The 26296-nt window shown below is 39.0% G+C and overlaps 1 protein-coding gene across 1 annotated transcript in view; it reads left to right on the top strand.

Moving 5' to 3' along the window:
• Nucleotides 1-26296, top strand: part of ARHGEF38 (Rho guanine nucleotide exchange factor 38) — a 155691-nt gene that overhangs the window by 119250 nt on the left and 10145 nt on the right. Inside the window, exons 6-13 of the mRNA XM_027543911.1 lie at nucleotides 1281-1480; nucleotides 4829-4962; nucleotides 10915-11019; nucleotides 13164-13286; nucleotides 17026-17337; nucleotides 21971-22114; nucleotides 22934-23132; nucleotides 23277-23536. Of these exons, the coding sequence (XP_027399712.1) occupies nucleotides 1281-1480; nucleotides 4829-4962; nucleotides 10915-11019; nucleotides 13164-13286; nucleotides 17026-17337; nucleotides 21971-22114; nucleotides 22934-23132; nucleotides 23277-23536 (1477 nt within the window). The remainder of the gene's footprint in view (nucleotides 1-1280; nucleotides 1481-4828; nucleotides 4963-10914; nucleotides 11020-13163; nucleotides 13287-17025; nucleotides 17338-21970; nucleotides 22115-22933; nucleotides 23133-23276; nucleotides 23537-26296) is intronic.

Here is a 26296-nt window from a genome sequence, read left to right as displayed (position 1 = left end):
TCTGTTGTCCACCCATAAAGTACTGGAAAAATAATTGAAGAATGAAACATTCACCCATCAGAATTTGAAAGCCATGTCTGTCTGTATTCTCTGTCTTCTAAATAAAAATCTAAAGGAAAACCAATGAGTATATCTTTCCATCAGAAGGGGCTCAAAACACAATTTTCATCCATGTTCCTCTTACAGTGTCTCTTTTTTTGCCTCTTTGCATAAAGAGGCTTTTAGAAACCACTGATTTCTGGCTGAAAAAAAATGAATCCAGTGGGTTGGACAATGGATGTCCAGTGGACAATGGCATGATCAAGTTTGTAGCTTTTTCTTTTCCTGTAGACTTCTCGGCTAGTGGGATTGACTCTAGGCTCATCTCAGAAGCTCTGAAGGGGATAGCCAGGGGTGAGTGCTCACTTTTGTGTAGCCATTTGAAGACCTGTGGGCTAAGAGGAAGTCCACATGGAAAGGCATTGTGTACTAGTAATGATCAGTGATAGTTATGGCATTAATAACATCTAGAGAAGTATTGCATTTATTTGGAGAAGGAAATGGCAACCCACTCCAATATTCTTGCCTGGAGAATCCTAGGGATGGAGGAGCCTGGTGGGCTGCCGTCTGTAGGGTCACATGCATGTATTGGAGGAGGAAATGGCAACCCACTCCAGTATTCTTGCCTGGAGAATCCCAGGGACAGAGGAGCCTGGTGGGCTGCCGTCTATGGGGTCGCACAGAGTCGGACACGACTGAAGCGACTTAGCAGCAGCAGCATTGCATTTATTATAAATCTCTTTTGGGGACTGTGGTGGAACCTCTGGAACACTGTAAGTTCAACTTCTCAATTTGGTAGAAGAAAGAAAACAAACTTTGTGTTTAGATTTTTAAATGATGACTGTATTCTCCTCACTTAATATCAAAAATAACATCAAGAAAATACATTTTTCTTCGTTGTCATGGAAAAGTACAGTCTAAAATTGTTTCCCACTATTATTATAAAGCCTGTTATTTAAAAAAACCTGTAAGTGGAACATAGTTGGAAATCATGCTTTCAGTCCTTTTAGGTAGACAAATATACTTGTTTTCTTTTAAATTTTGTTTAGAAGTAGACTCTTTCAGCCTTGCTTCTTTCTGTCACCTATTGCCCTTGCTTCATTTAGAAATTGAACATAGCCAAATCAGAGAAGAAAAGGGTGAAAATCATCTTCAAGATTAATCATAAAAAAATCACAAAAATAAAAAGGAGTTAAGAAGACAAATGTTTGTGAAACTGATATGATGTATCTTTATTGCAGAGGCAAACCAAACTTACTGGACATGGGCTCTTTGATGATCAAGCCAATTCAGCGAGTGATGAAGTACCCTCTATTACTGTGTGAACTCCGGAATTCCACCCCTTCCTCTCACCCAGACTTCCAAGCACTGGAAGATGCCTATGCCGCCGTGAAACACATTAATGTAAACATTAATGAACTCAAAAGACGAAAAGATTTAGGTAAGAGGAGATATGATGAAGTGGGAGTTTTGGGTTGGAATCTTCTGTTTATCTTTTGGAGGATCAGAATGTGTCAGAAGTTACAGAAGGTGCTGTGATAATGATCATTTTATATCTAGAGATACAGGCCAGGGAGGAGAGGATGGTTTTGCCTTTCTAGCTAGGTTCTGAAGAAGATCACGAGACACAAACTTTGACAACTTTTCATCAAACAGCCCTACACTCAACCTCTTTTGACCACCACATGCCTGGTGACATATTATGGGCTGAAGAAACCTACAGCATATGATCCTCCTGTTCTTGGTGTTATATATATATGGCAGAAGGAATGGCCAGGTAGTTGGGAGCAGTGAATAGCTAGAGCTGAAAAGCGGTGGTGAGAAAGGTGGATACAGGGAGGATGACCTGGCTAAACAACAGGCTTATTTGGTTCTGGAACACAGAGAATGGGTATTTTGGGCAATAATTGCTCCATGAAGGAGCAATTGTATTTCTTTCTCAGATTAACAAATTATTCTTAACTGTTCATTAACTAAGAGGTCAAGTGTTAGTCACTCAGTTGTATCCAACGTTTTGCAACAACATGAGCTATAGCCCGCCAGGCTCCTCTGTCCATGGGATTTCCCAGGCAAAAATACTGGAGCAGGTTGCCATTTCCTACTCCAGGGGATCTTCCCAACCCAGGGATCGAACATGGGTTTCCCACACTGCTGGCAGATTCTTGACCATCTGAGCCACCAGGGAAGCCCAGCTAAGAGGTAAGATTCACCTCTCAAGGAGAATGTAGATTTTAAAACAGGAAGCACAATTAGATGGTTTCTATCTTCTCAGAGTTAGCAGTGCATTGGGGTAGACCGTGGGTCCTCTCTCAGTGTGATTTGCGTCCATAAATTCTTAATTGGCTTTGTAGTTCTAACTTTAAATCTCAGTTCAACATTTAGAGCAATGGTAGAACTGTGGAGCTAATTGATCCAACCACTGTGTTTATTTTTATTGCCTTTATTTTCTAATTTTTATTTTAAAAATTGTATGTATTTGTATTAATAAATTGTAACTATAAAGAAGAGCATAGAGTGAAAAGGGAAAGTTGCAGAACAAAAGATGCCATAAAAAAATAGCCCATAAACAAAGGATTACTATCTAGAATATATAATTATTGATACTAAATAAATAAAAATATTCTAATACAAAAAATGTTAATAATAAAAATGAGCAACTCACAGAAAAAAACCAATACATTTTTAAATGCTAATATCCACTAGTAATCAGGGAAATGCAAATTAAAAACATAATGACAAGTGTTTTCAGCCCATAAGATTGGCAATGAGATTTTTAGTGAATAATGTTAAGTGCTGAGTATTAGTTTGCAGGTAAGAATGTAAATCCTAAAGGAAATCAGTCCTGAATATTCATTGGAAGGACTGATACTGAAGCTGAAACTCTAATACTTTGGCCACCTGATGCAAAAAGCTGACTCCTTTGAAAAGACCCTGATGCTGGGAAAGATTGAAGGAAGGAGAAGATGGGGAAGACAGAGGATGAGATGGTTGGATGGCATCACTGACTCAATGGACATATGTTTGAGTAAGCTCCAGGAGTTGGTGATGGACAGAGAGGCCTGGTGTGCTGCAGTCCATGGGGTTGCAAAGAGTCAGACATGACCGAGTGACTGAACTGAACTGAACAGAAGGATGTAAATTGGAATCACCACTTTGGAGAACAATTTGACAATATTTATTAAGTTGAAAATGCATACACCCAAGACACAGAAAATCAGTTTCTAGATATTTGAGAAACTGGCTCATATGCTGGTGGAGAGGTATACAAGTAACTAGCAGTGTTCATAATAGCAAAAGGAAAAAAAAGAAAGAAACAAGCACACAAAGAAAATGGAGAGTGGCTTCCATATTAATTCAGATAGATAAACTGTGTATTATAAACTACGATACCATAAGAGCATAAAATTAAAGTACATGTATCAGTTGGATAAATCTTGAAAACACAATGTTGACTTTTTTAAAAAAGTAAACTAGCAAGTGACAGAAGAATGAATGCAATATGGTACCATTTTTAAAAAAGACTGAAAATATTCAAAATAATACTATATGGTATATGACTACATACCTACAAAGTAAAGGCATGAAAATAGATACAGATATAATAAAGCTCATAATTGAGTATCACCATTTAGGGATCAAAGATGGGGATCAGAGAAGCTTCAACTATTATGTGATTTTTTTAAAATAAAAAGATTAGAAACAAGGCAAAATGTGAGTGTTTGATAAAGCTGGGATATGGACAATAGCTGTTGTATTAAATTAACTTTGCTGTTTGCTTAATCTTCAAATTTCAAAGTTTTAATGAGGAAAATTTTTCTACTCCATGGTTCCAGTTTGCATACTAACATTTTAGTAAGTTTTCTTTAGAATTTTCATATCCTTTTTTTTTCTATTTTCTTTCATCTCTCTCCTCCTTGTTCCCTTCCTTCTGCAACATGTATGACACTACTGTTTTCTGGGTCTTTCAAAAAACTTAATTGTATATCATGAACATTTTTCAAGTTAATGTGGTCTTCTTTTAAATGGCTCCATAGTAGTCCATTTAAAAATGTGTCATAATTTATTAAACTATACCTCTATGGATAAACTTTTAGATTGTTTCCAACATTCTGCCATTAGGAAAAATGCTCTAGCAAATAAAACTTTGTAGGCTTGATTATGGGAAGTATATTTCTCTACATGGACTTCCTGGTCATAGACTATACTATTGTTATATTTAAGGTTCTGCCAAATTATTCTGTACAAAAACTATATTGATTTACTCTTCATCAACGGTGTATTAGTATGCCACTCTCACCACATCCTTACCAAAGCTGAAGGTTGGGGATAGTTAACATTTTGAACAATATGAGAGGGAAAATAATTTTAAAGATAAAAAAGTATAGCTCAGAGGGATGGCTCAACTTACCTTAAATCTCTCAGCTAGTGGAGACAATTTTAGGATGGATATGAGGTCTCATGTTGGCTGCAGTTGTCTTTCCATTAGGTCTTGATGCTTCATTCTGGAGATCCCAAATAACAAGAGTATTGTCTAAGAAGAGAGAAAAGAGCTTAGTTTTTCCCCCAGTATCAGGAATTTCTCTAATGTGGGAGGTAAATGCAGTTGGGCTTTGAGGAGCTCAAGTCCTAGGATGGTTTCTGAAGGTTAGTGGTGGGGAAGAGCAACAAGCATGAGCCAAAACTCAGAGTTTTATCTCAAATATAAATATTATTCTTAAATACTTTGGATGAAACACACACTTTCTGTACCGCATGTGTTCAAATATGTTATTGCCTTCTTCCATTTCAGTTCTGAAATACAAGAAGAATGATGAGGAAGAATCACTTAAAGATAAATTGTCTAAACTAAATATTCATTCAATTAGCAAGAAATCAAAAAGAGTGACAAATCATCTAAAAATTCTGACCAGAGGAGAATCACAGGTAATTTTTCTTCTTAGGCCACAAACATTTTCCTGGGGAACACAAACACTGATACTTTTGTGAGATTTCGTTTCATTGTTATCAGAGCTGTTTCTGGAACACACTGACAATCAAGGTAACTGCCCAGAGCTGTTCCTTTCTTTCTCTCTCTCCCCGCCCCCTCCCTCCCTCCTGTGGGATAATGCATTGGGTGGTGGTGGTTTAGAGGGTAGTTTTGACTCTATTTTAGCTGTGGTGCTTCCATTCATGGAGAGGACAAAGGAGAGATAAGGACAGGACAGGGATCAACAAAGGATGCCCCAGGAGTCCTGACACCATCAATTAGCACATGAAAGAAAGTTGTGTCCAACTCTTTGCAACCCCGTGGACTGTAGCCTCTTAGGCTCCTTCATCCGTGGGATTTTACAGACAAGATTACAAGAGTGGATTGCCATTTCCTTCTCCAGGGGACCCAGGGATCGAACCCAGGTCTCCCGCATTGTAGGCAGACTCTTCATCATCTGAGCCACCGGGGAATCCAAATTAGCACATAATCTCACCCAAGGCAATGCCCTCCTTTCATCTGTCTCCTTTCTGCTTTTTAAAATCTCATTTCTTTTAGTACCCTTCGTGTTCATCTTATATTTATTTCACCTATAGTGTTTGGAGGCCTATCTTAGTGTGATTTTTCCTACCTGTTATCCCTTTCCTCTTCCCCTACTCTCAGGTGCATTATATTCCTGGGTAACTCTTTGGTGTCATCCTGAACACTTTCATCTGAATCCCTAATAAACAATTAATGGATTAGCAAAGCCTCTCAAGCTTTAATGTGCATGAGAATGACCTGAGGAACTTGCCAAAATATAAATTCCTGGGTTCCACTTGGTTCAAACGTGTAACCTCAAAGTTTGTATTTTTATAAAGACTCCAGATACTTTTAAGCTGATTGATCTGGAAATTGAAAATCACAAGATAGAAAGGTCAAGGCCCAGAAGTGGTAATACAGTGGGCCTCTAACCAAAAGTAGGCAGAACAGTTCTTAAGATACTAGATAGTACTTCCCGACCCCCCTTTTCCTGTGCCTGATTTCATTCTTCATTATGTTAGCATCTCTAACAAAAGTTTTTACTTTGAACTAGAGGCAACTGGTTCAGCTCTGACTCTTCTTATCTACCTCACTGTTTGGCTGCTGTGTTTTTTTTTCGTTTCATTAAGTCTTTGCAGCTTTCAGACCACTAAGCTAGAAGTGGTCTCTTCTCTTCTGAACACCTGACACACTTACTCAATGTATCTCAGCCTTGGCCCTGTTAGTATTCGCAGGAGTCAGCACAGAAATTAAGAGCAAAGTTTCTGAAGTCATTCAGACCTGGGTTTGAACCTCAATTTTACCACTTAATAAATATTTTTCTTTAGGTGCATAAATTCAATATTCAGTTCAGTTCAGTTCAGTCGCTCAGTTGGGTCTGACTCTTTGCGACCCCATGAATCGCAGCACGCCAGGCCTCCCTGTCCATGACCAACTCCTGGAGTTCACTCAAACTCACGTCCATTGAGTCGGTGATGCCATCCAGCCATCTCATCCTCTGTTGTCCCCTTCTCCTCCTGCCCCCAATCCCTCCCAGCATCAGAGTCTTTTCCAGTGAGTCAACTCTTCGCATGAGGTGGCCGAAGTACTGGAGTTTCAGCTTTAGCATCATTCCTTCCAAAGAACACCCAGGGCTGATCTCCTTTAGAATGGACTGGTTGGATCTCCTTGTAACCATCTGTAAATTATAGTAGTGGATTATAGTAGGACCTAATACAGGAAGTGGTTGTGAGGATTCAATTGTTGGGGGAGTGTGTAATGGCCTTGGTTCTGTCTTGCCGAAGCAAAGATTTGAAATGGCAGACGAGTGTTATAGCTCAGAGTTTTATTTGGCAAAGGATAGTACACCCTCAAGGCATGAGGGCAGGCTGACCCCAAAGGATAGACGCCCTAAGGAGAGGCATCTATCCGTCTTGGATTCCTCTTTTTTATGTTTGTCTATTCCACCCCTTGAGCCTGCCCTATGCAAATTGGGCTGGCTGAGAAGGGGGCCTGTTTGTTTCACCTGAGGTTCTCATTCCTGTCCTCGGATTTTCTTTTGTTCCATATTTGCAGGTTTTTTTCCTCTCTTTGTCTTTTAGCCACTGCCATTTTGGACTCCTTTTTCCTATTCTAACTACCTAACACAATGAAATGATACATATTTTAAAAAGTGCTTAACATAATGTGTAAGTATTCAATATATTGGCTATCATTATCACTATCTTATTTTGCATATAAAATACTGTTATTTATCTTTTAACCTGCAGACTTCTTACTCCCTTGCAGATAAAACTTCTTTATGCTTAATGTATTAATCATATCTTATACTTCCTGTGTTTTATGATGTTTTGCCATCTTAAAAAAGCTTGCAGGCCAAAGAAAATGCCACTGGTAGGGCTAACCCACTCTTACAGAGGGCAAAGAACTCAGCTGGAATTGCTTCTTTCATTTGCAGACCAACCAATCCTGGGTCTAGAGCCACAACCATCTCCTTATCTAAATCTCACAGGTGAAACCAATATTTCTCTGCCCTCGATCATTCCAAGGCCAGGTACCAGGCAACCAGAACCACTTCTATAGCCCAAAGCCTGCTGGAATTATTCAAACTGGCTAGTTCTAAACATTTTACCCTGCCCCAGCTCCTTCTCTGTGATTTCTCACAGAAACTCCAATAAAGACTCTAGCCTTGACTTTTCCCTTGCTCCTTCCTGCCAAATGACGCAGTCTCACTGATTCCCCTGTGATCCTGCATGACATACGGTGACCACTTCTCTAGGACCTGTGAGTATAATCAACCTCCAAGCTTCATTCTCTTTTCCTCCTGTGGCTGCATTGTCCGTTCCCTACCATACCCAATATGGATATTCTTACAACATATGGCTTATATCATCCTGTACTTACTTCTTGCTTTTCTTCCATTGAATAGAGGAGATAATTCCAGGCCTCCCTCTCTTCAATGTGGAACTATAACATGGGAAGCTTGGGACATTTATGGCGTGTGGTCATAGTAACAGAATTGAATTGGGAATTCATTTGAAGAAGAGACCGTAGCCTCCATGAACATGTGTAAATGCAATGTAAACAATTCTCCTCTACTCTTTAGAATGTTGCTTCTGATCCAAGACAATACTATTGAGGAACAATATCCAGGTCTTAATCCTGGGCAGGCTCCTGTAGAAGCTGTTCCAGTCTTTAATGCATTTGCCATCAACTTCTGATATTTTCCAATTGCAAACTTAAAGTGAATTGTAGTTAAAGTAGCCTGAAGGGATATTAATTAGATTTTTTCCCATTAATCTTTTGAGAGGATGTCCTGTCAGCAATGAAGCATTTCACTGTTAATCAGAAAATCAGCTGCATATGCTGGACTGTAGAAAAGATAAATCTCAAATCAGTCAATTTTGCACTTGTCAGCAGCTCAAGTGAAATATTTGGTGGAGTTAGGGTATAAAACTGTTACCCAAGAGGAAGATTCTATTCCATTCATCACACATATATTGAACTCCTTTGTACCCAACACTGTTAGAGATTGCAAATGCAAAGAGTTCTAAATTCAGACAGTTTGGGCTGGAATCCTAGTCCTATTAACATGGGTAAGTTTCTTTAACTTTTTATATTAGGTCACAGAGAGATTCTCTCTCTTATAATCATCCAGATGTGCTGTGCTGCACAAGATCCTCCAGGATCCCAGTTCCCAGTTTTATGCTGTGCTGTTCCCTAAACATATTGTCTTCATCTGCCTCATTAAAGCTGGGTCACTGCCATGTCTTCAGTCAAAGTCCCAAGGACAATGTTGTAAGCCAAGATTCAGAAATGAAATGCATCACTTCCGCTCACATCCTATTTGCCCAAATTTGCCGTGTAACCCAGTTACCAGGGCAGAACCAGCTGCAAGGGAGTCTGGGAAGGGCTGTCTACCAGGGCAGCTGTGTGTCCATCTTAAACTAAAAGGGCAGGTTCTATCGGTAGAAGGTCGACATGGGGAATGTTCAAAATGTCTGCCACACCTCCTGGAACTTCTGTTTCTTTATCTCTAAAATGGGGGTAATCATAGTATCTACTTCATAGGGTTGTGTAAGACTTAAATGAGAAAACGGAAGACAGGTTTTAGCATAAGTGTCTAAAACACATTTGAACGTGAAGTGAAAGTGTCAGTCACTCAGTCATGTTCGACTCTTTCCAACCCTATGGTATAGCCCACCAGGCTCCTCAGTCCATGGATTCTCCATGCAAGAATACCAGAATGGGTTGCCATTTCCTTCTCCAAGGGATCTTCCCAACGCAGGGATTGAACCCAGGTCTCCCACACTGCAGGCAGGCTCTTTACTGTCTGAAAACATAGTTAGTGTTTAGTAAATGTTACAGATTATTATTATTATTAATAAAAAATACTTCCTTTCCAATGCTTGCAATCCATCAATGGAGAGAATTGCTTAAATCATTAACTAGTGAGAGCACATAGGATGGCGCAATTAATTTTCTGGAGTGGAAAGAACAGGAATTAGAGGAAGGAGTTGTAGCAGGGGTGACAGTTGAGCAAGTCTTTAAAAAAAATAAACAGGACTTTGCAGAGAAGAAAAGGGACAGCAGCATAATCCAGCAAAATAGCACAATATGAGAAGGCTCGGAAATAGGGAAGTGGAACTGGGAAATATTTTTCATGTCATGATCCTTGAAACTCTTATTTTAGCATCATCTGGGTCCCAGCCAGGACACACAGAGTAAAGTAGTTGGTCCTTGAAAACTACATTTCAAAGATTTCTTTCCAAGCATTATGCTTCACACTGGCTCAGAGCATAGAGCTCCTAGGGTAGAGGGTGATGAATTTTGTGCAGATTACAAAGAATGAGGCTAAGGGAGGTGGGATGGGGGTTCAGGATGGGGAACACGTGTACACCCGTGGCGGATGCATGTTGATGTATGGCAAAACCAATACAATATTGTAAAGTAAAAAATAATAATAATAATTAAAAAAAGAAAAGCTTTGCAGATAAGCAATTTTAAAGGACTTAAAAATATTAAAATAAAATGTCACCATTTTCTATGCATTCAGTTCTAAGGTCAACCATGTAAACTAATGGATGTAAGAACTGAGAACAACTTCAGTTATTAGCCAGTACCAAACTGATTAGACATACCATATTCCATAAAACAGGCGTGTGTTCACACAGATTTTGACGATACAAAGCTGGTTCTGATCTTTTTTTGTATAATTTTGAATGTCAAGAGATATTTCTCGTCATTAACAGCATAATGTCTTCTTAGAAATTGCCACAAGCACATAAAAAGCATATTTTTCTGAATGCTAACAGGTATACATGTAAGATACCAATGACAACAAAAAACTGAACACATGTGAGCACCATCTTAACTCTGCAGGGTTTTACTACTAGAACTGTTTTTGTTAAGATTATTCATCATCTTTCAAATTTGAGCTGGTAACGAATTATGATATTTCTTTAGCCAAGACCCTAAGAATATTTTCTCAGTAACCACTGGGAAATAAATAGGGATGAATCATATCAGCAAAATGATAAATTCTACTCAATAGATCAAATTTTTAATTTCATTTTACATTTTATTAATTATCTGATAGACCTACAAATGCAGTGTAATTTAGGAGAACACATATAATACATGCCATTAAAAACTCTAGAGGGAAGTTTAGCATCCCACATCTACTGTGACTGGGTGAAGCACACAGCTCTGCTGCACTATTGAACATCAGTTGTGTCAATTGCTGGACAAAGAAAGGACTGTGTTAAGACAGTCAGCATAGTATGAAAAGTTTTCATCTAAACAAGGAGTTTTTTCGTAACATGCTGGGCCAACATGGTTTGTGGTTTTCTTAAAAAAAAAATACCAGATTCCTCTGAATTATAAAAATAATTTCATCTATATTTTAGGTGAAAGACAATACCTTTAACAGAGAAGAAAAGCTATTTCGATCTTTAGAAAAGACTGTGAGGCACTGTGTGAAGAACATTTCATCCTGTCTCCAACACATACAGGTGGGTGCGACACCACTGTCTTTTTCAGTGTTTCTCTACAAGAAGGTCTTGATGTCTCTGGTTTTAATAAGGAGTAGATGTGACTGTTCATTCATTTATATGATGACACCTATTGGACCAAATTTGGGAGGCTCCAAGGTGCTGGTGAAGGAAGCAAATACGAAGACTTGGATTTTGCTCTCTGTCCCCTTCCTTTTCCATCCTTCCCCTAATCTAAGTCATCATACAGTGGGACAAGCATGGTTCACATGCTTGCCACATGGGGCCGGACCATTAGCATAGTTTCTTTATAATATGCTAAATGGCAGACGAGGTAGAAACATTATTTGTTTGATTATACCAACATATGTTTTTCCTGGCCTGAAAACACATATTTGCAAATTTAAGATTAGGACTGAGGGAAAAAAGAAAACCAAAAGAGGGGAAAAAATAAAACTAGAGAAATTAAAAAGTAAAAAGTGCATAATATAAAGGCCATAAGTTCAGTTCAGCTCAGTCTCTCAGTCGTGTCTGACTCTGAGACCCCATGGACTGCAACACACCAGGCCTCCTTGTTAATTGTCAACTCCTGGAACCTGCCCAAACCCACATCCATCAAGCTGGTGATGCCATCCAACCATCTCATCCTCTGTTGTCCCCTTCTCCTCCTGCCTTCAATCATTCCCAGCATCAGGGTCTCTTCTAACGAGTCAGTTCTTCTCATCAGGCGGCCAAAGTATTAGAACTTTAGCATCAGTCCTTCTAATGAATATTCAGGGTTGATTTCCTTTAGGATTGACTGGTTTGATCTCCTTGCTGTCCAAGGGACTCTCAAGAGTCTTCTCCAAAACCACAGTTCAGAAGCATCAATTCTTTGGCACTCAGCTTTCTTTATGGTCCAGCTCTCACGTGCATTTGTGACTACTGGAAAAACCACAGCTTTGACTAGAGGACCTTTGTCAGCAAAGTAATGTCTCTGCTTTTTAATATGCTGTCTAGGTTGGTCATAGCTTTTCTTTCAAGGAGCAAGTGTCTTTTAATTTCATGGCTGCAGTCACCATCTTCAGTGATTTTGGAGCTCAAGAAAAGAAAGTCTCACTGTTTCCATTGTTTCCCCATCTATTTGCCATGAAGTGATGGGACCAGATGCCATGATCATAAAAAACCACAAAAACCCACATGTGCATCTCAAATTTAGCTGTAGGCTACCTCCCAGTCAACCCCAAAATGGAGATATGATCATGCAATTTTAAGACAAACCAAATATCTCTATTTATTTTATAACTGGTAATTTGTAACACCCCCTTTACAGTTCTGATCCTTCTCCAGGGGATTTTTCCCACCCAGGGATCAAACTCACATCTCTTGCCCTGGCAGGTGGATTCTTTACCACTGAGCCACTTAGGAAGTCCTAGTTAATAAATGGTCCCTTCCTATTTTCTAGTTTTTCTCTTGGATATGTTTTGGAAGATGTTTGCATGCTTTAAAAGACGATCATACAGAAGATTAAGCTGACAGGCATAGTGATTTGGAGACAAGTTTCTATGTTACATAACCAACAAGCCATATTCTTTTTATTAACTGATGCAAAACCTGATTTTGCAGTCAGATTTGCTAATCTCTTCCTAAAGCCCTGATTTCTGTGAAAGGAAAATCAAACCATAGTTATAACATCCAGAGAGCAGTGGAAACCCTGTGCCTGATACACTTTTCAAGAAGTCAGTGCCTCCTGGGAACATCTACAGAAAAGTCTTCTATTTCCACTAACTGATTCAACAAAAGTGTGATCATCTTCTCTCAAAGAGAAGATTAAATTCATCAAGGAAAACTGATGACATAAATCAAAAAGGAGTGATTTTTTAAATAAGAGATCTATAAGAATTGAATGATTAAAAATAGCCAACAAGGGGGTTTAAGATGGATTCTACTTAATAAAAAAGGGCATCGTACCAACGGAGCAATACGAGAAAGCGACAAAGGGAAAAGTAAGGATATAGGTCATTACAAGTAACCTGACTGTGCAAAGTGTTTACAGAATTTTTCCTTCCCTTTGTCTTTTTCTCTCGGTGGTACCAGTTATATTGATGAAGTGCAGATTTAGGATGCACTTCCTTGTACTCACTTCAGAACTTTGCACTTTTGGTAACTTTGCTCTTGGCTTCCAGGATGCCATGCCTTTAGCTCTGCAGAACATGATGGAGCTCCAGGAGATTTCACACAACGAAGATGAGGAGGAGAGCAGCTATTCAGAGTCTCCAAGTAATGCCCCAAATCCCTCTGAAGACTTTGTAAGTTATTTATATTCACAGATGAATGCAAATGGAAATAGTAGGGTGAGAAGAAAAGCTGCTTTTCATTTACTTCTTTGGAACTAAAAATAAAACGTGCACTAAAGCAAATACTAATGTGAAAATTAGTAGATTTAAACAGGAGTTTTTTTAATCATTAAATATTTTGAAGTGGATTTGTGAGGCTTTTATTATAATTAAAATTTAAGAGGGCTCCAGACTGTGTTTGTAGGATATCCAGTGTCTGTGCAGCTTTTAAAATCAACATTTAGTTTAAGTCTGAAAATGGTATATTAGGGATTTATTAAGTTAGGAAGCTGTGATTTTCTTAGAGGAATCTCTGGAAATGCCTAGAGTTTTTACAGGAGGAGTGAAGATATTCTTTGAGGATGACTTTTATTAACATACTATACACTGGAATGTAAGAGAGTAATAGTCGCTCAGTTGTATCCAACTCTTTATGAGCCCATGGACTGTAGCCTGCCCGGCTGCTCTGTCCATGGAATTCTCCAGACCCAAACACTGGAGTGGGTAGCTGTTCTCTTCTCCAGGGGATCTTCCCAACCCAGGGATTGAACCCAGGTCTCCCACATTGCAGGCAGATTCTTTACCATCTGAGTCACCAGGGAAGCCCAAGAATACTGGAGTGGGTAGCCTATTCCTTCTCCAGGAGATCTTCCTGACTGGGAATCAACTAGGCATCTCCTGCATTGTAGGAGGATTCTGTACCAACTGAGCTACCAGTGAAGCCAAGTAAGACCTTTCTGTTCACAAGGGGCTTTTATTTAAGAGTCATAGATCTTCTGTTCTGTGGTAAAATATTTGTTTCCTAAGAATTATATAAAATATACAGAATTATAAAGCAAAAATTGGGAATCATTAGAAACATGCTTGAGGCAAGAAAGTATTTGGGCAGCAAACTAGTCTGAGTAATATTTATTTTAATTTAGTATCTTGGGCTAGATAGGTATTATTATTTCATAATAATATTTCAAGTATTATATAAAAGATATAATAGACTCCTCCATCATCCTGAAGGTCCTTGAAAATGACATTGTTTTTGTATTGGTATTATTGGCATTTGGGGTCAGATGAATCTTCACTGAGTGGCCTTTGTATTGGAGGATATTTAGCTTTCCTACCAGGCTCTGAACCCCAGTAAATGTCTGCCATCTCATATTTTCGAATCCTGGGAAGTGATACAGCACCCACTCCAGTAGAAAAACACCCAGAGACATCTAGCTTTCCTGGCACTGGGTAATGGAAAGTCATGATTACATCTGAAACTAACATGGTAGATTAGATGGATGGGAGGGAGGAAGGGGCTGGGAGAGGCAAGGAGAAAGGAGAGGGTTTTTATAACATGTTAAATGGAAAAAATGTGCCTAGTTCTTTATATGTTTTCTGGACTTAATTACAGTGAGCACATTTTAGAAAAGTCCTCATGGGTTTGCTCTCTGGTTTAATTCTGACTCATTAAGGTGATAAATATTTATTGAACACCCTGTAAGACCATAGTATATAGCTTCCCCATCATCAAGCATGCTCCAGAACCTGACAGAATGAAGAGATAAGGTATCCTTCCCTACCTTGCATAAAACCACAGGATGATAAATTAGGCTAAATTAGAAAGCTCAATATAAAAGTACCTTTGTATGAACAAAGTGTATTGAACTCTCTTTAAAAAAATCAAATATTAAGCACTCAAATCTATCTAAAGGCAGAGCAATTATTTTTATCTAACCATGAGAATATCTATCTACACATTTTGTATAGCACAAAATATGAGAATAAAATCTGATTCTTATCTGTTCCAATCATAATTCCTATGTACAGATGAACTGGTTCATGTCTGTGGGTCACAGAACATATATATTGTAACTATATTCTATTATTGTAATTAGTGGAGTAGGAAATGACAACCCATTCCAGTATTCTTGCCTGGAAAATTCCATGGACAGAGGGGCCTGGCAGGATATAGTCCATGGGGTCACAAAGAGTCGCACATGGCTGAGTGACTGAGCATTGTAATTAGATTATTCATTCAACTATGTCACAAACACAGTAATTCATCCCAGAACAGTAAACAGATTCTTTGCTTAGTTGACAGACTCATTAAATAATCTGAAGGTGTATATTGATTATTTTATAAGCTAGATATCAAATTTAATCTGTGCTGGCTATTGCTGGCACCAATATGAGATTGGTTTCCCTCCTCTTCTCCAGTTCCCATGAGTTCAGACAAAGTTACCAGAGTTCATGAGTGTGTGCTAAGTCGTTCAGTCGTGTCCAACTCTCCTCTGTGCATGGGATTCTCCAAGCAAGGATACTGGAGTGGGTTGCCATGTCCTTCTCCAGGGTATCTTCCCAACCCAGGGATCTAACCCAAGTCTCCTGCACTGGCAGGCAGGCTCTTTACCACTAGCATCACCTGGGAAGCCCTACCAGGGATCACATAAGTTATTTAATACAAACTGCTGCTCAGACGGAGAAGGTGATGGCACCCCACTCCAGTATTCTTGCCTGGAAAATCCCATGGACGGAGGAGCCTGGTAGGCTGCAGTCCATGGGGTCGTGAAGAGTCGGACACGACTGAGCGACTTCACTTTCACTTTTCACTTTATGCATTGGAGAAGGAAATGGCAACCCACTCCAGTGTTCTTGCCTGGAGAATCTCAGGGACGGCAGAGCCTGGTAGGCTGCCGTCTCTGGGGTCGCACAGAGTCGGACACAACTGAAGCGACTTAGCAGCAGCAGCAGCAGCTACTCAGATGTTGATTCACTAGAACATCTTTCAGGGTACAAAAGAGAAATCTTTTTCCAAATTGCTATAGCCTAATCATGACACCCAAGCCTATATAATAAAGGGAAATATTGGGTAGTTAGCAAACATAGGAGACTTAGAACAGAGGGGAGGCAAGAGGAAACAAAAGAAATTAAATCTAGACTGCTCGGGTGCTGGCATGGAGCTAAACAGTGATTCAGTGTTCATTTTCAATGCCTCAGACCCACAAATAGAACAATTTAGGACACAGGATCAGCATCAGCTTAATCTTGCAAGGTATTTAAAGAGGAAGCAATAACTATCTAGCCATTTCCGTAACAGGAACAAAATACCTGTAATAAGGGGGTACTCTCTGTATAGAGGATACAATTGCACTACCAAATTTAACCAGCAGGGTAGACAGGGAAGGGGTGGGCGTTGCAGGTGTGGGAGGAACAGACACAGCCTCTCCTAAGACCAACTGTCCTCCTTTTATTGCTAGCAAAGGAGGCGAATGATATGTGCATTATTAATAATACAGGTTTGGTAGTCCAAGATGGAGATTACCTGCAATGCTATATTCGGGAGGAGCTCCACTTGGCTCTGAGATTAGAACGAAGGGGAAGGGGAAAGTGTGGAGGGAGATGACCCCACTGACAAAGCCAATGGTTGTGGAGAGAAGACTGGAGCGTAGTTTGGGTGTGCAAGTTTCAACTTTTGTATTCTTCTTCCTGTTCACTCTTCAGTTCCAACGTTAGAGTCTAGAGTTGCTATTTTAGGTCCTTGCACAGGTTTAGCTAGACAAAAAAAAAAAAAGAAAGAAACACAACATGATCCCTTGCTCTTCGAACTTGGCTGGGTACTTTTCTGCCTTCCTTTGTGCTCCAGCAAAGAGGAAGTAAGCCTGTTGCTAACAGCTCCGGGCTTGGTATCGGGTGTTCACTCCGTGATGGCGTTGTTCTGCTCTTTTGGCAGGCAGCTCATTTGCAGAAGCTCGTCCTGACGCCCCTGTCAGCCCTGCTGTCCCTGTTCCCAGGGCCTCAGAAGCTAATCCAGAAACGCTATGACAAACTGCTGGACTATAACAGCTACTTGCAGCGGGCGGCGGCGGATGAGTCAGACTTGGCCAAAAGGGAATATGAGGCCCTCAATGCCCAACTGGTGGAAGAGCTCCAGGTGTTCAATCTGGCCGCGCGGAAGATCCTCCTCAATTGTCTGTGCAGTTTCGTCACCCTGCTCAGGGACCTGATGATCGTGGCCCAGCGGGTTCACACCACCACGGTGCCGGTAAGCACAGCAGCACGATCTGTTAGAAACCACGCCGTGCAAAACAGCCTGCTCATAGCGTGCTTGAGTGTGGTGTGCATGTGTGTGGTGTCCGTTTTAACTGAAGCCAGGCAGAGAGTGTTCTGCTCCTTATCCCTCTTCCCCACAGGAAGCTAAAAGCAAGTTTCCTAGTGCAGGTTTACTGTGACTTACACACACGGAGTTCTTTTTGGAGATTCCTTTTCAAACACCGAACATCTTTCAGCTTGGCTCTCTTTGTTGGCAGAGCCGAAGTAGCTCCATCTGCCTGATGCGATCTTGAAGCTTATCAATTTATATTTTGTATTATCTTCCTATTCAACAGTTTCTAAATGTTAACCACGACTAAGACATGGATCCAAAAATAAGGCCATCTCAGTGTAGTGACAGAAATAGGATATCCGTCAAACCAGTCTTTGTTTTGCTTTTGTGTTTCTCTGAGGAATAGAAGCCTGATGTGTGTGTGTGTATGTGTGTGTGTGTGTGTGTGAGAGAGAAATATGTGCATATATATGTGCATATATCTAAAACAGGGCTTCTTGGTGGCTCAGCAGTAAAGAAGCCGCCTGCAGTGCAGATGTGGGTTCCACCCCTGGGTCAGGAAGATCTCCTGGAGGAGTAAATGGTGATCAATCCACTCCCATATTCTTGTGGGGAAAATCCCATGGTCAGGGGACCCTGGTGGGTTACAGTCCATGGGATCACAAAGCCTCGGACATGACGGAAGCGACTGAGCATGCATGTGTATATAAAACATAGATATAGTAGTACGAAAAATATATATCTATACCTATATATCTTAACTTTCCATTAGGGTATAATTTTATAATCATTTTCTGAAGAAGAAGAAAGATATTTACACCCTAATATCAACTTAAAAAAAATTAGCTTTGTTACCTGGCCTTTCAAGTGTATTACTTATCTTTCAGCTGGTTAGATATCTAATGGACATTTGGAGAAAAATATATTGTATAATTAACTTTTAACTTATCCTCTGAATTAAGTTGGATAAATAGGTGCTACATTTACTTGGCTCAAGAGAAAAAGCTATATAAAAATGTATAAGCAGCCTCACACCCATTCTGACTCCAAACCACCTCATCTCCTGCTCTCACCCCCATTGATATTAGTTTATTTTTATTGTGCCATTAAAAGTCTAATAAATGCAAATATGTGTTTTATTTCTTACACAAACTAGCAAACTGTAGTACCCTTCTGCAACTTGTGTTTAACATCCATGTCAGTACTTAGCCTCATCATTTCTTCTACATCTTTATATGTCTACTGCATACTTGTACAATATTTTTTGGTAACGACTTTATTGAGATATAATTCACATACTATATACTCCACCTGTTTAAAATATAACGATTCAATGATTTTTGTAGATTCACAAGAATCATGCAGCCATCACCACAATTTTAGAAAATGGTCATCACCCCCCAAAGAAACTGTGCCATTAGCAGTGACTCCACTTTTCCCCTAGCCTCCCCAGTCCCAGACAACCACAAATCTCCTTTCTGTCTCAACAGATATACTTATTCTGGACATTTGGTATAAGGAGAATTTTACAACATGTGGTTCTTTGTGACTGGCTTCTTTCACTTAGTATAATGTTTTCAAGTTTTGTCCATGTTGCAGATGTGTTTTACAACTTAATTCTTTTTATTGCCAAATATTACATTCTATGGGTATATCACATTTTATGTATCCATTCATCAGTTGGTGAACAATTGGGTTATTTGTACCTTTTGGCTATCATGAATAATGCTGCTATGAACATTCAAGTTCTTAACAGATATATGTTTCCACTTCTCTTGGGTGCATACCTAGGAGTGGAATTTCTGGATCATAAGCTAACTCTATGCTAACCTTTTGAAGAACTGCCAGTCTGTTTTCTGAAGTGGTTGCACTATTTTACATTCTCATTAATTATGACTGAGGGCTCCAATTTCCTCAATCTGTCTTTTTATTATGGCTGTCCTAATGGATATGAAGTGATAACTCATTGTGGTTTTGATTTGCATTTCTCTGATCAGTCCCCTATTTTAATTTTTTAATCCCCCCCATTTTTAAACTTTTAAAATTGAAGTGTAGCTTATAAGATTATATGCAGTAAAATGCATCTATCTGAAGTGTATATCTCAATGAATATTTGCACATATATGCATCTGAGTTACCACCACCCAGATCTAGATATAAGCCTTTTGTGGTTCCCTGTTAGGGAACTATAATTTCCAGATTACAGTCCTCCAAAGGTAACCACTCTTCTGACTTATATTACCATGCACTGTTTGGCCGGTTTGTATTTTATATAAATGAAATCACACAGCATGTATTCTTGTGTATATTAATCTGTCCCTATTGCAAATTTGGAAAACTCAGCAGTGGCCACAGGACTGGAAAAGGTCAGTTTTCATTCCAATCCCAAAGAAAGGCAATGCCAAAGAATGCTCAAACTACCACACAATTGCACTCATCTCACACGCTAGTAAAGTAATGCTCAAAATTCTTCAAGCCAGGCTTCAGCAATACGTGAACCGTGAACTTCCAGGTGTTCAAGCTGGTTTTAGAAAAGGCAGAGGAACCAGAGATCAAATTGCCAATATCTGCTGGATCATGGAAAAATCAAGAGAGTTCCAGAAAAATATCTATTTCTGCTTCATTGACTATGCCAAAGCCTTGACTGTGTGGATCATAATAAACTGTGGGAAATTCTTCGAGATGGGAATACCAGACCACCTTACCTGCCTCTTGAGAAACCTATATGCAGGTCAGGAAGCAACAGTTAGAACTGGACATGGAACAACAGACTGGTTCCAAATAGGTAAAGGAGTACGTCAAGGTTGTATATTGTCACCCTGCTTATTTAACTTATATGCAGAGTACATCATGAAAATGCTGGGGTGGAATAAGCTGGAATCATGATTGCTGGGAGAAATATCAATAACCTCAGACATGCAGATGACACCACCCTTATGGCAGAAAGTGAAGAGGAACTAAAAAGCCTCTTGATGAAAGTGAAAGGGGAGAGTGAAAAAGTTGGCTTAAAGCTCAACATTCAGAAAACTAAGATCATGGCATCTGGTCCCATCACTTCATGGGAAATAGATGGGGAAACAGTGGAAACAGTGTCAGACTTTTTTTGGGGGGGCTCCAAAATCACTGCAGATGGTGACTTCAGCCATGAAATTAAAAGACGCTTACTCCTTGGAAGGAAAATTAAGAGCAACCTAGATAGCATATTCAAATGCAGAGACATTACTTTGCCAACAAAGGTCCATCTAGTCAAGGCTATGGTTTTTCCAGTGGTCATGTATGGATGTGAGAGTTGGACTGTGAAGAAAGCTGAGCACTGAAGAATTGATGCTTTTGAACTGTGGTGTTGGAGAAGACTCTTGAGAGTCCCTTGGACTGCAAGGAGATCCAACCAGTCCATTCTAAAGGAGATCCTGGGTGTTCTTTGGAAGGAATGATGCTAAAGCTGAAACTCCAGTATTTTGGCCACCTCATGCGAAGAGTTGACTCATTGGAAAAGACTCTGATGCTGAGAGGGATTGGGGGCAGGAGGAAAAGGGGACGACAGAGGATGAGATGGCTGGATGGCATCACCGACTTGATGGACGTGAGTTTGGGTGACCTCCGGGAGTTGGTGATGGACAGGGAGGCCTGGCATGCTGCAGTTCATGGGGTCGCAAAGAGTTGGACACGACTGAGCGACTGAACTGAACTGAACTGATTGATAGATATTTGGGTTATTTCCAATCTTTTTCTATTACAAATAGTGCAAGAGTGATTTTATATGTGAGCAAATGTATTAATATCTTTAGGAGAGATTTCTGAGTGTCCACTAGTGTGTGGAGCGATCTGATTGCAATTTCATTTGGGAACTCCTGGTGATAGCCATCAACAGGTCTTTCCTCTTGTGTTGTTCAGAATCTTCAGAGATGTCCTTTCAAGTTTTCTGTCCAAAGGGAAATGGTTGACTGTGAAGCCCGGTTGGCAGGGTCTCTGGATCCAGTCTATATCCACTCACTTAATCACCCTCTTTCTAACTTGGGTCCCCACTGTCATTTGTGCCTAGTGTCCCAGTCTAGAGACTCTCCATTTTACCATTTGCAGAGAAGAAAACTTCCATCTTCTGCTCAAGTATTGAAAGTCACCAAGATTCACTGAGATGGAGAAGGAATCTTGGGATCCAAATGCTTCAGAACAGTTCCAGTTGTCTATATCTGCATAACAGTTTACACCAAACATGGTGGTGTGAAACAACCAATGGTCACTTATTATTATGGTCTCTCATGGTTCTGGGGTTCACTGGGGTCAGGTAATCACTCTCAGTGTCTCAGTCAGATAATAACTGGGGCTGAAGTGTCACAAAGATTTTCTCAGGCCATTGTCTAAGGTTGGTGGTTGGACGATGATAGAAGACTCAAGCAGTTGGAGATTGGAATAGCTGGGGTTGCAGATACCCTACTCCTTCCACCCCACTCCCACTGGATCTTTCAAGATGGTCTTTTAATATGGTGACGCCAGTGCAACTGGACTTCTTCTATAGTGACTAGAGTCTCCCTAAAGTGTCCCAAGAGAAATGTTGTATCATTTCTACCTTTAGGTACCACAGTTGGCTTCAAGCATCTCTGAAATTCAGAATCGAGTACTAGAAGAGGTTCAAAACCTGAATTTTGTAAAGGATAACAGTGCTACCTTTATTGAGAGGAAACTTAGTTTTGAAAAGAAGAAGCCTGTGCAAACTCTGGTGAGTTTGGTAGCATTCAGTAACAATGATGACTATCACTTGCTTTCCTTGTTCAAATCATAGTATGTTATTTTTCATATCACTTATTTCATTCTAGTATCTTATAATTACCTACTTATTACACATAGAATTTCTCATTTATTTCTACCTTCTGCACTATGATCTCCATAAGGTCATAGGTTTTTATCTGTTTTGTACAAGATGTATACAGAACAAGTGCCTAAGTGTACTTGACGCAGGTAGGCACTGTATAAATATCTGGTAGGTGAATGAACAGAATTTTACAGAGCAAAATCATTACAGTTTAAACCTTACATTTTTCTAGATAAGGAATCTTATTCTGCAGAGATGAAGTGGCTTTTTCAATGTCACTTAGTAGTAGAGCTGGGACAGGGGCCAAGCCTCTTGACTCCTGCCTAATTTACTATTTCCCAGAAAAATACATGCACATATACAATGTAATTAATTAAATATTGTTTATCAAGTGCTTAATACATAAGTGCCTACAACATCGCAAAAAATTTAAAAATGTTCAACAACCAAGAAGGATTAGAACCTCTGCCTTTTTATTCTCAGCCGAATTTTCTTTCTTCTCGACAACACTGCCCTCATGTGCTAACTAGAAAATTTTTCACTGCGTAAGTCAGCTAAATACTTTCACAATAATACCTGATCTATGCCTCAACATTGAAATAATCCCAAATTAATGTTTGGGTTCCACATTTTAAAAAACCTCCAGAGAAGAAATACTTACCAGTATTTATTTGTGAGGATTTTATTATACATCTGTCTAAATAAACATCTCTCCTAACTTTCCAGCCAGAAGTGCCACGCCAGACGGACACTCACCGCTCCAAACTTCTATCCACATACAGCACAGAGGAACTCTACCAAGCTAAGCGCAAGTGCAATGCCACCCAAGAATATGACATCAATCTTCTGGAAGGGGAGTTGGTGGCTGTGATCAAACAAAAAGATCCACTGGGGAGTACCAGCAGGTGGCTTGTTGACACAGGAAGTGAGTTTTTTGCATAAGATGCAAAGAACTTCCACCTCTCTACTGCTTGAAATCTTCCCAGGGGCCTCTGTGTGCTTCTCCAAGTGCAACTGTTTGGAAAGAGTATATAAATAACCTTGTTTCTTCTTTTTATTTCCTACCCAGTTATAAAAGGATATGTGTATTCCTCCTTCCTAAAACCCTACAATCCAGCAAGAGTGCAGAAGGTGGATGCTGAGAACAGGTTCTGCGATGATGATTTTGATAACATCAGCCTCTTTGTGTCTTCACGGCCAGCCAGGGACAGTGTCGCAGGCACCCCAGAAGGTAGCATAAGTGGTAGCAGCTCATCTCTTAGTGGAACATGTGGGAAGTCTGAAACAAATGGTACCGACGCTGACAGTCTTCAAGAGGCAGATGAACAGGTAAGAATTTGAACCTTGATGTGAAGAGGCTTGGCTGTTCAAATCATGAAATATGTTCTCTCTTACCATGAGACTCGGGAAGTGTCAGCTTCCGTTTTGTGTACCTTTTTTCAAGGGATTTAATTCTCTGAGCCTGTTTCCTCAAATGAGGAAAAGAAGACAGTAATTCCCACTTGGCCAAGTTGATGCGAGGATTAGAAATAATGTGTAAGTGAGCTATCTATGAATTGGTTGTTTTTAATCTCTAGCATAACACCACCACATAATGACATATACTATATACTGAAACTTTGAAAAGCTACCATTCCCCCATTTAACCAGTGCAAAGTCTATTGGCATAATCCTTTCCCAAAATGGTAAGTTAACTATTATATAGGGCTCCTTTTGCTACCTCAGAAAGTTTCGGTATATTTGTTAATCCCCAGTGGTGACCAATTAACTGGTTCCTTTTTTTAAACTTGCTTTTTTCTTTACTGGCTTTATTAATTAATATTAACTTCTTTAAAAAAATAAGGTTAATACATGTTATTTGTGAAAAGTCAAAATAGTAGAAAAATATACGTAAATTAAAAGTAAAGATCTTTATTCTCTCCTCAGTCCTACTTTGCAGAGATAACATGCAGGTATATCTTTTCAAATACTGTATTTATCTGAGTATGTTTATACTTACATGAGTGGGAACATATATGTTGTACATAATTTTTTTTCACTTAACAATATATCTTAGATACAACCATACTTAAATATCTACCTTCTTCCTTAACAAATTCTGCATAACACTTCATTATTCAGATATATCACAGTTTATGTAACTATTACCATAATAATAGACATTCAGAATATTTTGAGCTTTTTAAAAATTTCAAACAATATTTCAGGCAAGATCCTTATTCATCTATTTTTATACACTTAAATGAGTATATCTATAAGGCAAGTTCCTAAAAATATTGGAGCGTCAAAGGAGATATAAAGTCTTGATAGACAGTGCCATACTGCTCTTCAAAAATATTTTATCTATTCAATTTCTTTCAACAATACACTGAATGCTGTCCAATTCATGTCTGAAACTTTAAAAATGGTTTTATTAAGTACTTACTTACATATCATAAAATTTATGCAATTTAAATATACAATTCACTGACATTTAGTATATTAACAGTTACCTGAATCCAACTTTAGAACATTTGCTTTACCCTAAAAGATTCTTTGCACTCATTTGGAGCCCTTCCTGTTTCCCACTTTTAGCCCCAAGAAATCTTTAATCTACTTTTTTCCTCCATAGATTTGCCTTCTTTGTATTTTTTGTATTAATGAAACCACACAGTATGTGGTGTCTTACAGACAGCTGCTTTCACTTAGCATAATGTTTTTTGAGATTCACCCATGTAGTAGTATGGATATGTAGTTTGTTGCTTTTTATTGCCTAATAGTATTTTATTCTTCGAATATAGCTTATTTTGTTTATCCATTCACCAAATGATGGACATCTGGGATAACTTCTATTATGAATAATCCTGCTATGAACATTTTTGTGCAAGTCTTTGTGTGAATTTCATTTTTCTTGAGTGGAGTTGCTTATTGGTACCATTAAATTTTTAGAAAACTGTCAAGCTGTTTTTCAAAGTGATTGCACCATTTTATGTATCCAACAACAATCCGTAAGGATTGTGAACTGCAGTTGCTTCACATTCTTGCCTTATTGCTTTTTTTTTTTTTTTTTATCACAGCCGTCTTAATGGAAGTGAAGTGGTATCTCATTGTAGTTTTGATTTACATTTCCCTAATGACTAATGCTGTTGAATATATTTCATGTTCTTATTGACCATTCCTGGTTGTTTTTTTTTAATGAAATGTCTTTTCGGGTATTTGCCCATTTAAAAATTGGGTTCACTTCTGTTCTTATTATCCAGTTTTAAGAATTCTTTATTTTTCTGGATACAGTTCTTTATCAGATATGTAATTTGCAAGTATTTTCTCCCAGCCATGGCTGATTCTAAACTCATCTCTACATTCCTGTGTGTTTTTACCACTTTCCTGTCTTGAAGTTTCAAAACCCTTTTTTCACTTATTCACTCTCAGCTTATTCAGAGTTTTTATAAGACTATATAATGTTACAATACCAACTGATTAATGAACTTTTTTTAGTGAAATCGATATACTTGATTAAATGTCCTGGCTGACTTTGCCTTACCTCAATAACCTGGAAGGACAGACAATGGAGGACGAAATTTGTGAAGACACCCTAAAGCTGGTTAGATGTTGAGTTCTAGTTTTTACTTGGCTTTATAGGAACTTTTAGATGAAGTGCCTCACTTAGGCTCAGCATGGATTTTGTAGTTTAACACTGCATCTAGTGCCAGTAGCTACTGCCACTGCAGAGTAATTAATTGCTTTGAGTAATCCTATCAATATGCATCATGGGAATTAGGTCCATTAGAAGTTTCCATTACTGAGGGGGAAAATAAGAATCTTCTTTTGCTCAAAACAAAGTATATTAATGACATCTTCCCAAAGTGCTGTTTGTTCTCCTTTTCCTCTGAGATTCAAACCAATTCAAAATAGACTATGGTGTCATGGATATAAATACAAATATTATTACTGGTACAACTGAATTAGAAAAGGCAGCTTGGATCTGTGAACACATAGGATCCCCTGCACCCTTCCTTTGACTTGAAATAACCCAACTCAAATTTCAGATTTCTTCCATTAAATAATAATGGCATGGTCTGTATTAGTTTTCTATGCTGCATAACAAATTAT

Source organism: Bos indicus x Bos taurus, chromosome 6, assembly GCF_003369695.1.
Source record: "Bos indicus x Bos taurus breed Angus x Brahman F1 hybrid chromosome 6, Bos_hybrid_MaternalHap_v2.0, whole genome shotgun sequence".
In the NCBI taxonomy this organism is placed as follows: Eukaryota; Metazoa; Chordata; class Mammalia; order Artiodactyla; family Bovidae; genus Bos; species Bos indicus x Bos taurus.
Note: the sequence above shows the minus strand (reverse complement) of the source record. Positions and strands in the feature narration are given on the sequence as shown.